This window comes from Drosophila yakuba, chromosome 3R (assembly GCF_016746365.2).
Source record: "Drosophila yakuba strain Tai18E2 chromosome 3R, Prin_Dyak_Tai18E2_2.1, whole genome shotgun sequence".
In the NCBI taxonomy this organism is placed as follows: Eukaryota; Metazoa; Arthropoda; class Insecta; order Diptera; family Drosophilidae; genus Drosophila; species Drosophila yakuba.
Genome location: NC_052530.2, coordinates 28,052,454 through 28,065,888, shown reverse-complemented (window position 1 = coordinate 28,065,888; position 13,435 = coordinate 28,052,454). Strand labels below are relative to the sequence as shown.

Below are 13,435 nucleotides of genomic sequence, written 5' to 3'. Positions count from 1 at the left end.
ACTCCATCCCCACTCCACCCCCCCATCTCTTTACCCCTTTTAGCTAGCAGTTTTCTTTTTGCATTTTCACTGTGTAGCACTTGTGCGACGCTCGCAGCGAATCATCTTGCCTCATGTTTTGCCTTCTCTATCCTCTGCAAGTTACTTTTTCTTTCTTTTTTTTTGCTTTTTGTGTTTGCTCGGCATTTGGCCTGGCATTGAACCAGTTCGTCTCTATCAATTGGAGGCTCTGGGATTTGGTTTTGGATTTGGATTCGGGTGTGTTGAACCAGCTCAAAGGGACTTCCTTTCTGCCCTGCTGCTCCTGACGCTCGAAACTTTTTGCGGCCCGCAATATGCATATTAAAATGGTGGGATCTCTTCTGTCTGATTGCCACTGCACAGGGCCCGTCTGCCTTTCACTTTGTATCTGCCTCCCGCCTCCCAGAAGTCGGCCGCAAATTAAAAACCACGACTAACGACTAGGTGAGCACCCACCTGCAGTTCTCCAGCTCTGCTGTTCTGCTGTTCCCACTCCCCGATCCTAGACCCTAGAACCTACATAGGTCCCCGGATCTCCAGCTCTCATATTCCGTGAGCAGGTTTACAGCAGCACTCCAGACTGGCGAACACTTAACCGGTTTTCTGTGGCCGCTTCCCTTTCTGCCAACGCCTACATTTGCTCATTTGCCGCACTGACTTTTTGGGTCACATCCTTTGGGAGCAATGCGTCAAAATCAGTGTCAACGCGCAGCGGGCTGCTCCTTCGCTCTATCTCTTGCTGCACTGCAAGAAAAATTAAGTGCATTTCATTGCTATAATATTAATATCAATCTATATCTATTTTATTTGATTTTACACCATTTCTTTTCAGGTCTTCATCAACTCCAAATATGTTATATGCTATCCATTGACTAACTCATAGCTCCTACTAACCTCCTTATAGCTTTAATCAACTTTTATAATATTTTAAAAATTAATTACGTAATGACCAGGTTTTTCTCGTTGTGCACCTCCACGTTTTATCTTATTCCGGCAGTGTGCGTGTTAAAAAATTAATTTCTGCCGTTATGCAAACCGCTCTTAGCTCGCACTCCCTATTCGCTGCCAACTCGCAGCCAGAAATTGGCATAGTTCGCCTTTTGAAGGTTGGCAATAAATTGCCGAAAAAATTGTGGAGCGAAGGGGATGGTTGGGGGAGGGGGTTGTGGTATGTAGGTAGAATCCTGCTGCAGTGTCGTTACCTTGGGGCTTATCGCGTAATGTCTTCATGGGCGTGGCTGGCAAATGGCAACCGGCTGCCAGGCGTTTATCGCACAACTCGCTTAAGCGAAAAGGCCAAAATGCCTGATTTCATAAATAGTTTCCCCATTTCGATCGACCGCTTTTTGCGACGGGGGAAGGGGGAGGGGGCGGGGCTATGTTTGGTGATTAATGCAACTGCAATCCGAGCAGATAGATTTAATGGGTGACGAAGGCACCTTCGCATCCTTAACGATCCTTCATAACTGTTCGCTGCGTTTTTGAAGTGCAAGTGCGCGGCTCCTTCACAAAACTTGCTTTATGGCCGTCGTTGATGACTTGAATAATAATCATAATAATAACAAGGACGAGCTGTGACAAAAGCACACCTGCCGCACACAGACACACTCACCAGCAGCAACGCGTTGCACTCCACACCCACACACAGACACAGACACACACTTGCGACGGCAGGTGCGCGTGTGCACTTGTGTTGGTGAGTTTCGTGCCTGTTAGGCTGCCACTCCCACTAGCACTCTCGTTCCCCGAAAAACCGAAACGCCCATGACGGCACTTGAAGTGTGTTTAAAGATAAAAATGCAGTTTATCCTCTTTTCAGTGCAACTAACTGCAGCTGTGTGGGTGTGTGTGTGTGCCTGCATGTGTGTGTATGTGTGTATATGCACGCTTTTTGGGCTGCTGAGTGCTTTAGAAAGAATTTTTGTTTTTGTCCACACATTCTTGCTGGCTTGTGTTTTCTGTGTAGACTGCTTCTGCCCGCCTGCCACGCCCACCGGCCACTCGTGCCGCGCCCATTTAGTCCACTGCCCCAGCTGAGACTTTCCCGCGCCTGAATACTTTTCAATAGTTCTTCAATAGTTTGCCGTCAACACTCTTTCAATCTGCACCTTCCTCCATCTCCATCTCCATCCACATGCACATGCACATCCACTTTCCAGCATCCACCATCCATTTTCATTCAGCAAGGATGCAGTGTGGATTTCTCCTCGTTGGCTTTGTTCGCTCCTCTGAAAGGATATCTGCACTCGTTTGGAGCACAGCGAACTCGAGTGCGAAGTTGTTCGCCATTCAGGATAATCCATATTTGGGTTATGGGCAAATTTAATTGATTTAAGATAAGGTTGCAATAAGTTTCAAGGTAACCAATCTAAATTCGTGCAAAAGATAAAGACTTCTCTCTACCAGCACTTGAATTACATTATAATGTATAAAATTATACGAAGAAAGTGCACTCCATGAATGGAATTAAACTGCTAACTTGATGTTACGTACGCTTGAACATAAAGCAAACAATTCGGAATAATCAAATGGAGAACAGCCAAGGAAGGCATAATAAAGTCAGCGAATTACGGGGCCAAGACAACAATCAAACACAATCAGCGAATGTCTACAAAAAAAATTGAATTTTGATTTGGATCCTGCGCCCCCCGCTAATAATGAAAATCAATTGAGGGGGCGCATGCCATTTTAAGCGGAAGTCCACAAGAAACAAATGGCTAATAAAAATGCGTAATTTTGCATGAAATAGGATACTAGGATACATTTTGCCTATGCGCAGCAGGCATAAAATTATATGAAATATAAATGCGAAAAAGTTGTTATGAATATGAAATGAGAGAAGTTTTCGGATAGATGCGCCGCTGCCGCCCCGTTGCCATTTCAACAATCAAAATAAATATTTAAACATAATCGGACCCACAATTAGCTGGAGACTAACCCTTCTTCATCTTTTGGCCCGGTTTTGTGGTAAAAGTAAATTAGACTCCGCCATGCCGCCCCCCTCCCTCGCCAACCAGCTGCAATTGGCCTTCATTTGCGAATGAGCAAATAAGTGAGTTAACTGTAATATCGGGCTAGTAATCATTAATAATTTATGGCCAATAGGCCGTAGTCTCTCACTCCCTCTTTCTGTTACCAAGGCACATAAGCCAGGTCCAAGTGGGCCGACTTGATGGCCGGAAGGGGCGTGGCCAAAGCCAGGGGTCAGGGGTCAAGAGTTAAGTTGAACCGAGTGGCACTTTGGAACGACTGCCGCTGCCAGGCACTTGACGTTTGGTAAAGCAAATTTTAAATGGCACAAATACTTGTTCTCCTTTTTGTTGTAGCTGTAGTTGCTGTTGTTGTATTTGTTTTTGTTGTTGTTATTGTTTTAGTTGTTGTTGTGCCAGTTTTTGTTTGACTGGCAACAATTGACCGGGGCCCTCGTCTCTTAACCCATTGAAGCCAGCGACTGCAGGTACAAATGAAATGTAAATAATTTAAGAGGAATAAGTTTAACGGCCAGCACCTGAGTTTCTTGTTGATCTTTCAATTTGCTAAAGAAATAGCGAGAAATCAGAGCAATAAACACAGTGAATGGGAGTTCAGCAACCAAGTGATTTTTCCCACCAATGAGTCATTTAAAAGGGGATACAAATTAAATTTAATTAGTGAATTGAGCCCACTTCAATGGGATGTTTCCATAAAAATTCAGTAAATCACTTTAAAGATGCTTTCCTTTTACAAACAAGTTGTATGTAAGTTGCCTAAGTTTGAGGCATACAAACAGCGAGTGTATTTTGGAATCAGTAATGTAATGAGCTGGTGTGTTGAAATATGATTAAATTAGCAGCCAAGTTAATGATGGCGACTTTCGTTCAGCTGCTTTCATTGTCTCTCACTCAGGCATTTTTCGCCTGAATTACGAATTCCCCATATTTCTGCTTTTGCCTGGCATTACTCACGTTCACGTTCATTGCAGGCGTACGTGCTAATGCCGGCATATTGATAGAAATCCTGTAAATATCCTGTCAACACGCCGCATCAGGCAGCAGGCAGCAGGCAATGAGGGGGAAGGACACAACACGGCAGCCATTTGGCAGGACGAAAAGGACTCGCGAGTGGGAGTGGCCATGGAGGAGGACATGGAGGCCACGGCAGTCACACGCTAATAGCGACAGCTGCACGTCGTCGGCGATAACAGGATACAACATTAAAGCACCGTCAGATTTATTTTTAAAGAGGCCCCCACTTCGCAGCCCCCACTTCTATCTGGCCCATCTGGCAGCTTAAGACATCAAATTATGACAGGTTGTGGCTGTTTTCGAGCTACTCTACGTACCACGATCCCATGATGGATTCCGCCAGCTTCTCGGCTTGGTTGCCATGGCCACACCGAGCTGCTTAGACACACTGAAGCGATGGAGTGTCTACAAGGGTTGGTCTTCTGCCATGCAACATTATCTCTGACTACTATTAAAAATTAAAAATATATATTTATACCCGTTACTCGTAGAGTAAAAGGGTATACTAGATTCGTTGAAAAGTATGTAACAGGCAGAAGGAAGCGTTTCCGACCATATAAAGTATATATATTCTTGATCAGGATCAATAGCCGAGTCGATTTGGCCATGTCCGTCTGTCCGTCTGTCTGTCCGTATGAACGTCGAGATCTCAGGAACTACAAAAGCTAGAAAGTTGAGACTAAGCACACAGACTCCAGAGACATAGACGCAGCGCAAGTTTGTCGATTCATGTTGCCACGCCCACTCTAACGCCCACAAACCGCCCAAAACTGCGACGCCCACACTTTTGAAAAATGTTTTGATATTTTTTCATTTTTGTATTGGTATGGTAAATTTCTATCGATTTGCAAAAAAAATTTTTGCCACGCCCACTCTAACGCCCACAAACCGCCCAAAACTGCCACGCCCACACTTTTGAAAAATGTTTTAATATTTTTTCATTTTTGTATTGGTCTTGAAAATTTCTATCGACTTGCAAAAAATCTTTTTGCCACGCCCACTCTTACGCCCACAAACCGCCCAAAGCTGCCACGCCCACACTTTTGAAAAATGTTTTGATATTTTTTCATTTTTGTATTAGTCTTGTAAATTTCTATCTTTTCGCCAAAAAACTTTTTGCCACGCCCACTCTAACGCCCACAAACCGCCAAAAACTGTCCTTCGCACTTACACTAGCTGAGTAACGGGTATCAGATAGTCGGGGAACTCGACTATAGCGTTCTCTCTTGTTTTTCACTTCCTTCTTAAGATGTAAGCTGCGGTCCTTAAAGTATCCTTGCATATTAGGTTACTTGCTTAAGGCACTGTCTTTCTAGTAAGCAAGAGAATCTGAAAATCTTATTTATTGACTGCAAATTTTTCTATTTATTTTTCCGCTTCTTGCAGATTGCAGTTGGCAAGTTTTCATTGTGCAAAACTAAAGTTGCAGATAACATTCAAGTACACTCCACAACGGCAGCAATATAAATTTAAGTCTGGCTTATCAGCGAGGGGAAATGAAGTAGTCTAGTGATTACAAAAATAATATTCTCCGCCCCCTTGCTTCGGTTTTAATACTGCAAGTTTCCCTTTCTTTTAAGCTGATCCCGAGTCTTATCAGCACACTCCAGTAAGCAGCTGCTTCAACCTGCCACATCGTCCTCATCGCAGCTCATCGTCCGCTGGCGCAACTTTGGCTGCACATTTTTGTATTCCTCTTCCAGGAATTTCACTTTATTATAAAATATTGAAGATGTACACAATACAAAATAAGTAAGAATGGAAAGAATGAAAATCGCAGGTAGAGGCGAAGGCAACTGAAAAAAAGGAAATCGCCTCCCCCAAAAAAAAAAAACAGACGAGACGGAGGAGACTCCCGGTGGCGCCACTCCGCTCCGCGACTTTGAGTAATGACAGCAGCTGCTCTAATCGAAAACGTGTTTAAGTATCTACCTGAAGCATTTAATAATGCGAAATAAAAGCGGGCAGGACCAAAGGCACCGGAAAATGCCAAAAGTCGTAGGCGTGGCCATAATTGCGCGGCACGGCGTATCGCCATTTTGAAGTTAGTTACGAAAGACAATGGCCGCTGCGAGCGGAAACGGAAACGGAAGCGGCGGCTTCATTTTGCTGTTTTGTTGTCTGTCATTCGCCGTCAGCCCCTTTAAGTTCTGTACGTGCGGTTGCTTTGCGGTTTGCCTTCTAGTTGTAAGCGTTCTGAGACTCTCTATGTGTGTGTAACAGTGTGTGTGTAAGAGTGTGTGTGTAAGAGTGTGTGTGTGTGTGTGTTTCTGTGTGTGTGTGTGATAAACATAATAAACATTCTTATCCCGACCGGAGAGGCATACACGGGCTTAGTGTCTAACAAATGTGCGCCGTGTGACAACGGCAGCGACGAGAGTCGCAGGGCAAGGTGCCGCCTGCGGTCTTCACATAGGCATGCGTGTATGTGCACTGGGAGAAACTTTTAGTCAATCATTAAAGGCTATTGATTGATTTAAAATAAGAATCATATTTTAGCATATAAATAAGAGATACTAAGCTATAAGTTTAATATAAGTATCCAGAATTGTTTTAAAACTATTTTAGTTTGCTAAGCAATATATGTTAACATGATTTCTCTCAGTGCTCTGCCTACCGAAACGCATGTGTGTGTGTGAGTAAGCGGAATGAACGGTAATCCGTCGTGTTTTGAATAACAAAATTTCCCGTACGAGATTGTTGCACACTGGAATTCGCCCGGACCGCTAACAAACCGCAAGCAATGTCAAGTGGCACGAGGTGGAAACAAAAGACACAAGAAGGAACTACGACAAAAAAAATGCCATGTCCTGTGCCCTGGGCCACGCCCAAACCAAAACCGCACTCACACACACACACACACACACATGCAACTTCTCTTTTTGTGTCCTCAAACACAAAATAAAATAAAAATGCAAAAAAAAAAGGGAAAAACGAACACTCAAAGGATAAGGTATATCCTGGCCAAGTCGCGCACGCACATTTCGCACAAATTCCCGTCGAGTTTGTCAATAAAAGTAAAGAACCCGACAGCCTTTAGGCCCACTTCCCATTGCGTGACAATCGGCACCTGGTCTCAAAAAACACACAAACTGGCGAAGGGGCCGCCCAATAATTGATCATAACATAATTCCCAGCCTATCAAATGTGAATCATTCATTTATACTTGGGATTGCTTGCGTGGGCTTGGGATTCTGCATAGGCAGTTGGCAAAGTTGACTTTACAGTTTAAACTGTGTTTGTTATTCATCAGCTTACATCTTTGATGATGATCTTTCCTGCCAAAGAGAAGGGCTCACTTTTGTCAATATTTATGAGGCACTGAGAAGGGTTAAGTGTTAATATATACAGCTTAAATTCTAATGAAATACATTTTTATAATGCAAGTAAGTTGCAGAAGAAAAGCTGGAGAATGTACTCCGCTGGTATTTCTTTATGAGCTATCCTATAGGGTATCTATATCTTCGACTTCTTTGTGCAAGCAGGTGCTTTTCAATTTCATACTCCATTCGCTTTCTTCCGGAAAGCTTTCGCTTTCTGTTTTTGCGACTACCTCTCTTCGTGCTGCTGTATTAATGGCATTTATTATTTTCTCGTTACACGTTGACTTTTGTGCGGCAATTTCTCAAGGCGGACACCTCCTTGTGCCTCAGAAGCGCAACAAACGATAACAGCTGACAAGGATAAAGTGCAAACGCTGTCATCGGGAGTGGGCTCGAATAGCAAAAACACAAGTAGTTGGCCTGGCCACCTGGACAGCCTGGAACCATCGTGTAACCATCTGTGAGATTCTGGCGGCAGTTTTTCTTCATTTCGAGCAAATCTGCGGGACTAGCGATAAAACACTTGGCACCGCGCCTTGTTTGGCCTTTAAATTTAAATTTATATCGCCCGACAAGCCGGAGAAAGCGCCGCATCGCTGGGGAAATGGGTCGCGCTTAGTTAATTGGACTGGCTGATGAATTGTTGAGCCGTTGGCAAATTAACCCTCATCAGGTTCGGTGGGGTCGCCTCGACACCTTCCTTATCCCTCTTATCCTTGTGCCGCCGCACACATGAACACGCACGTAGGACAGGTGACGGGGCAGATAAATTGCGGCTGATATATTTTCACACAAATGAAAAATAGACAGGAAAAAACCGTAGATACAAGTACTGTTTAACTTCCTGGGTTAAATTTATTTATTTATTTTTTGGGTCAAATGGAATTGCTAGGCAATTACAGTTTTATCTCGAATTTCCTCGAATTCAATTGCAGCTGAATTATTTAGGAATGCTGAATTTATTCGAAAATACTTTCACCATGTATGAAATAATTGTTCACTAAAGGCAAACAGCAAGTGTTATCATAATTTTTACAATACCTGTCCTGTAATAAGATTCGAGTATGAACAGCACTAGCACAGAGCCATCTTTCAAATAAACACACTCACTCCACACACTAGATTTTTGATATAAGACATGCTGACCGGAAAATGTCTGGTAGTGTGTTTAATTGTATATTTATGCTATGTAGGACTAGGCGGCGCATCGAAGGACGAAGTCGAGGTGCGGACAGTGGGACCACAGTGCTCGAGCTGCATGAAAATTCAGCGCAAGTGTACCGTCTCGCAGTCTGGAATGTTTTGTAAAAATAAAACGGATAAGGAAATGATACTATTTTCAACGAAAAAAGGCAAACGATTGTACCATTTGCCCGGCTGTGTTCCACAGAAATATAACATTACAGGTAAGTAATTCCCATGTGATAAAACTCCGATTTGTGCCAGTCAACTAATGTGTCTTAAAGGTCCGATTTTGGACTGGTGCTGTCTGTGGTCGCCGAAGTTGGGCTGCCAGCAATTGGCCGGAATCTACTACCAAAACCAGTCGCGCTGGAAGGACACCTGCGACATTTGCCTGCACTCCTGCGCCTGCGATGAGGATAAGAGCGGGGTGGTCAAGTCCACACCCATGGCTACTATCCAATGGCTAGCTGCTTTGGGGATTCTGGTCCTGCTGTCGGGGTCTTATCGTCGTTCTTGAGATGCGCTGCTTTGCATATCACTGGAAATTCAATAAAGTTGCCTGCATGGGGGAATTTCGAGTGGCATATACCAGAAAAACAAAGTGGCCATTGCACTAAGCCAAGGCGAATACAAATCAAGTCAACAATGGGTCTGCCACTGTCCCCCAGCGACACGGTGCACATGACTCTGGCCAAAAAGGGGAACAGGGGAATGGCTTATTGTTTCTGTTGATTTTTCCCAGCGAGTGCCAGTGCTGAGCGATATTCAGAAGGTTAACTAACCTGATATATGGAGCATGTTCGAGTTATGTTGGAATTCCAAGAACACGTTGTTAATTAACAGCACGCCAAGAATTAATTCGATATTAGTGAAATGATACTCAACTATAGTGATCAGTGTTTTCCATATGGCATCTGTTACTTCAATGCTTCAATCCGTAGGGTGTGAATATATATGTACACAGGAATGGAGATGAACCAAAATTGGAGCAAGCGTTCCCTTTTCGAGTCAAAGTCCCAGAATGGAGCCCGGCCTTTGTCTGTCAGTTCATTGGCCCATTTCCAACTCTTATGTTGCCCGGCTGCAGCGCCCAAAATGCAAATGAGCAACTCTGGATCTGGTTCAGATTCTTACTCTGATTCTGGAGCTGGACACTGGGATGCTAGACACTGGGATGCTGGACACTGGGATGCTAGACACTGGGATGCTAGACACTGGGATGCTGGACACTGGGATGCTGTATGCTGTGTGCTGTATGCTGGCCATTGGCCAAAAGCGAGTAGCCCAACATTACGAACATTAAGCAGTGTGGCCAACTTTAAACGAACCGAGAACTGGTAACTGAGAATTGGGAACTGAAAACCGAGAACCGAGTGCCGACAGCATAACCCGACCCACTGCGTTTGTTATATTTTATTTACTAAGTGCAAATGTTGTTTGCAGTCATTGAAATTGAAACAAATATATATACATATATATACGCACGCACACCAGCACATAAAACCGAAAAATAAGAGCCCACACTAACACAAAGACAGGGAAAAAAGCCTAAGCCATTTGTAGCCCTTTTGTGAGGAGCAACAAACACGCAAACTTAGCTGCCTCATCATGACGCCATTAATGTGCATGTGTGTGAGTGTGTAAGTGTGTGTGTGTTTGGGTGTGTGTGTTTGTGTAAAAGTTATAGTAAAAGCGAGACGCACGTATTTTAATATGTGCCCCAAAGCAGAAGAAAAATCGCACGTACGTGACTTCATTTGCTCAGCTCTGTCCCATTGCCTCTGGCCTCAACTCAACTCAACTGTCCTGTCCTTTTCCCTTTTCCCACTGTGCCTCCTTTTTGGCCAGAGTTGCCATCGATCGTTTGGTCCTGCGAGCCGGATTGCCAGGCCGCGAGATGTCCGCGGATTATTTGCCACTAATTTGCAATTACAAAAGGTTTTAAGAGCTCCGACTACCGATTACATGCCATCCACAATTTCGACGGTTTATTTAAGTGTTTCATGATTAACCAGAATCCTTTCATTGGAAGTTTTAATGCGCACTCAGTGGATATTATTTAAAGTTATTAACGTTGGCTTAATAGAATAACAAAACAATTTATTCGGTAACTATTTAGCGAGCTTAATAAAAATTAAAGCTGATAATAATTTAAATAAAGCAAATGCAGGAATAAACATACAACCAAATGCATTTAAATTAACCATCGATACTTATGCGAAAATAATTGCACACTTAATGAGCAATATTTAACTTGACTAGCTAAATTCGAAATTTAATCTATTTTTAATCGCCATTAATCAAATGGATTGCATCTAAAATAAAGCTTCACTTTTTTATGGCCTTTAATGCTACGAATTAGGATTGGCATGAACTTTGCGTCTCACCCGATTGACTTGTTCCCCCAACTCGCACATCTTACACACATCGCACAGGGATATGATTTTGTCGTGTCCTGTCTGCTTCTATTCTGATCCTTTGGCCCCCTGCCAACTCGTCCTGTTAACCTTTTCCAGTGCTATCCCTGTTGGGCAAGGACGAATCAATTGCGTCTGGCTGTCTGGCTGGCGGTTCAGTCGTCTGTGGGCGCTCGTGCGTGCGACACATGTTTTAATTAATAAATGCCATTGTCAAATCACCTGACATTAGGCCAGGACATCGAGGTCCTGAAAAATGCGTCTCATAAGTTATCGACGCAGGTCCTGCCTTGCGAGTACAGGACTTAGGGTAGGCGCAGTGCCACCGGACCGTACAAAATTAGCGTCATTATGCCAGAAACAGTTGCACGACTTCCAGCTATCCCTTGCCCTTCATATGGATATCCCTTTGGATAGATATATATTTGTCTAATAACAACAACAATCATGCCTAATGCTGATGATGATGGGCACGCACTGAAAGCAGATCAAACGTAGAGCACGATAAACCAAATTGAGCGAATATACACATCCACACATATACATATGGCGATGCCGTGTTTTAGACATGTGTGTGTTTATATGTGTGTGAGTGTGTATCTGTGTGTGTTGGTGTGTCGCACGTAGCGGATAAATGGCCGCGCTGCCTGGCGGCCAAACAGCCGAAAAGTAGGCAACATTGCGACTTTCGCAACTGCCAAGCCATCTTTTATCCCCATACCTTATAGCCATAGCCATAGCCATAGTCATTTCCCTACTCCGCCAAATGTATCTCTTTATTTGCACAGTATTTACATGATGTGCTTGCGGATTTTATTTATTTATTTTTGTGGCTCGCCTCCTTTCGGTTTTTCTGGTCTTTTGTTGGGCCCAAAGTCGCTTGAACTGGGCGCTGAGCTCATTAGGGCCATATAAATCAAGCGATGTATTTATTTTTATTTATGAACCGCAGCTGTGACGCCTCACACATACACACACACAAAGGGAAAAGAGGGCGGGGCTATGGCCAATTTAGTGGCCACAAACAAATTGCTTTAGATTTGTATGCCCTACAAAGTGGGCTCACTAATTGGAAACTATTATGAAAGATACCCTGACCCCTGCGCACCATATATTTTCGGGATTTAAATGAGAAGGGTATTGGACAGTCGGCTTAGGCCAGCCGGTACACTTCAGCTCTTGTTTCTTATTCACGGTATTATTACAGGCCGAGCCGAATAATGAGTGTCCTTAGCCTGGGGCCATAAAATATATGTATGCAAGTGGATATGGCCCCGGCCCTCACGTACATAAACGCCTTTATATGTTTGGCCGAAAATCGATTATTTAAAATAATAAACGTGAAAAAATGCCAAAATTGTTCGCACATGAAGCAATCAGGCACGCGAAACCCACAAACAAACCCATAACAAAAACAGACGATATCGCGGTGCTCGGATCGGATATGGAAATATTGAAATATTGAAATAGGGGCCAAGATTGAGGTTCACATAGAAGCGAACGGGCGAAACAGTTGATTGAATATTTGCGCATCGTAATCATTGAAATGTATGGCATTCCAATTGACGTGAAAGGTACAACAACAGCCATAAAATGTAATAAAAAACAACGAAATGCTGGGCACGAAGAACAAAGCCACGTGTTTTAAATATGATTTGGTGGATTTATATCCCTACTTTGCATTTGCGGCTCATTAATTTTATTTGCTCGCCTCCGAGTACAAATGCGGATAATCAAGCGACGGCTTATGATTGAATCGCAGCGGCTCAAATGGCCATCAATCATGTGCGTAACATAATCAATCGCAAAACACCGAAGGCTCTTTGCTAATTGAATTCCTTTAATTGCCATCGATCTATTTCGCATCGTTGGTAGCGAAAACCCTAAAATTTGCCTAAGCAGCAAATTTATATGCCACAAATCTGGCAAACATTTAAATTCGCCCACATAAAATGTAAATTAAATTGCCTCCCATGTGGCATAATAAACTCATTTGATGCAGCCAAAATGCTTCCAAAAAATGCTTCTATATCTATGCCAAAGTCCTCTTGCCACCTGCAAGACAAAGGTTTGATTTATGCGATTGCCGAGACGAGAGGCCATAACTTTGTTGTGTGTCATGTCGGCAATGTCGCTCGATTTCTTCTCGGCCTCTTGGTGCTGGCCTGCTGATAGTGTTTTGTATTTTTGGCCCAAACTACCCAAACTACCCAAACTACCCAAACTACACGCACTCAAAGCGAAACTCAAACTCAAACTGAAGCCGAGAGACCCAAACAAACTGGCGATAAAAACTCGGACCACGCAGGAGACAGTTAACCAACCTCAAAGGGCATGTAACGCACACAGATACGTGGCCACTCTGAACCCGGCTGACAGTTGTTCAAAGTTATGCTGTTGTAGTTGTAGCTATATCCAGATGACATTCACCAGATATAAGGCTCACACACACACACACACAGACGCTGAATATTACGAGCTGTTT

At 43.5% G+C, this 13,435-nt stretch overlaps 1 protein-coding gene across 1 annotated transcript; it reads left to right on the top strand.

The window, feature by feature from the left end:
• Positions 1–8,418: 8,418 nt before the first annotated feature.
• Positions 8,419–9,422, top strand: LOC6538711. Its single transcript, XM_002099190.3, has 2 exons — positions 8,419–8,754; positions 8,815–9,422. The coding sequence occupies exons 1-2, from the start codon at positions 8,487–8,489 to the stop codon at positions 9,048–9,050; spliced, it is 504 nt and encodes a 167-aa protein (XP_002099226.1). The 5' UTR covers positions 8,419–8,486; the 3' UTR covers positions 9,051–9,422.
• Positions 9,423–13,435: the final 4,013 nt, after the last annotated feature.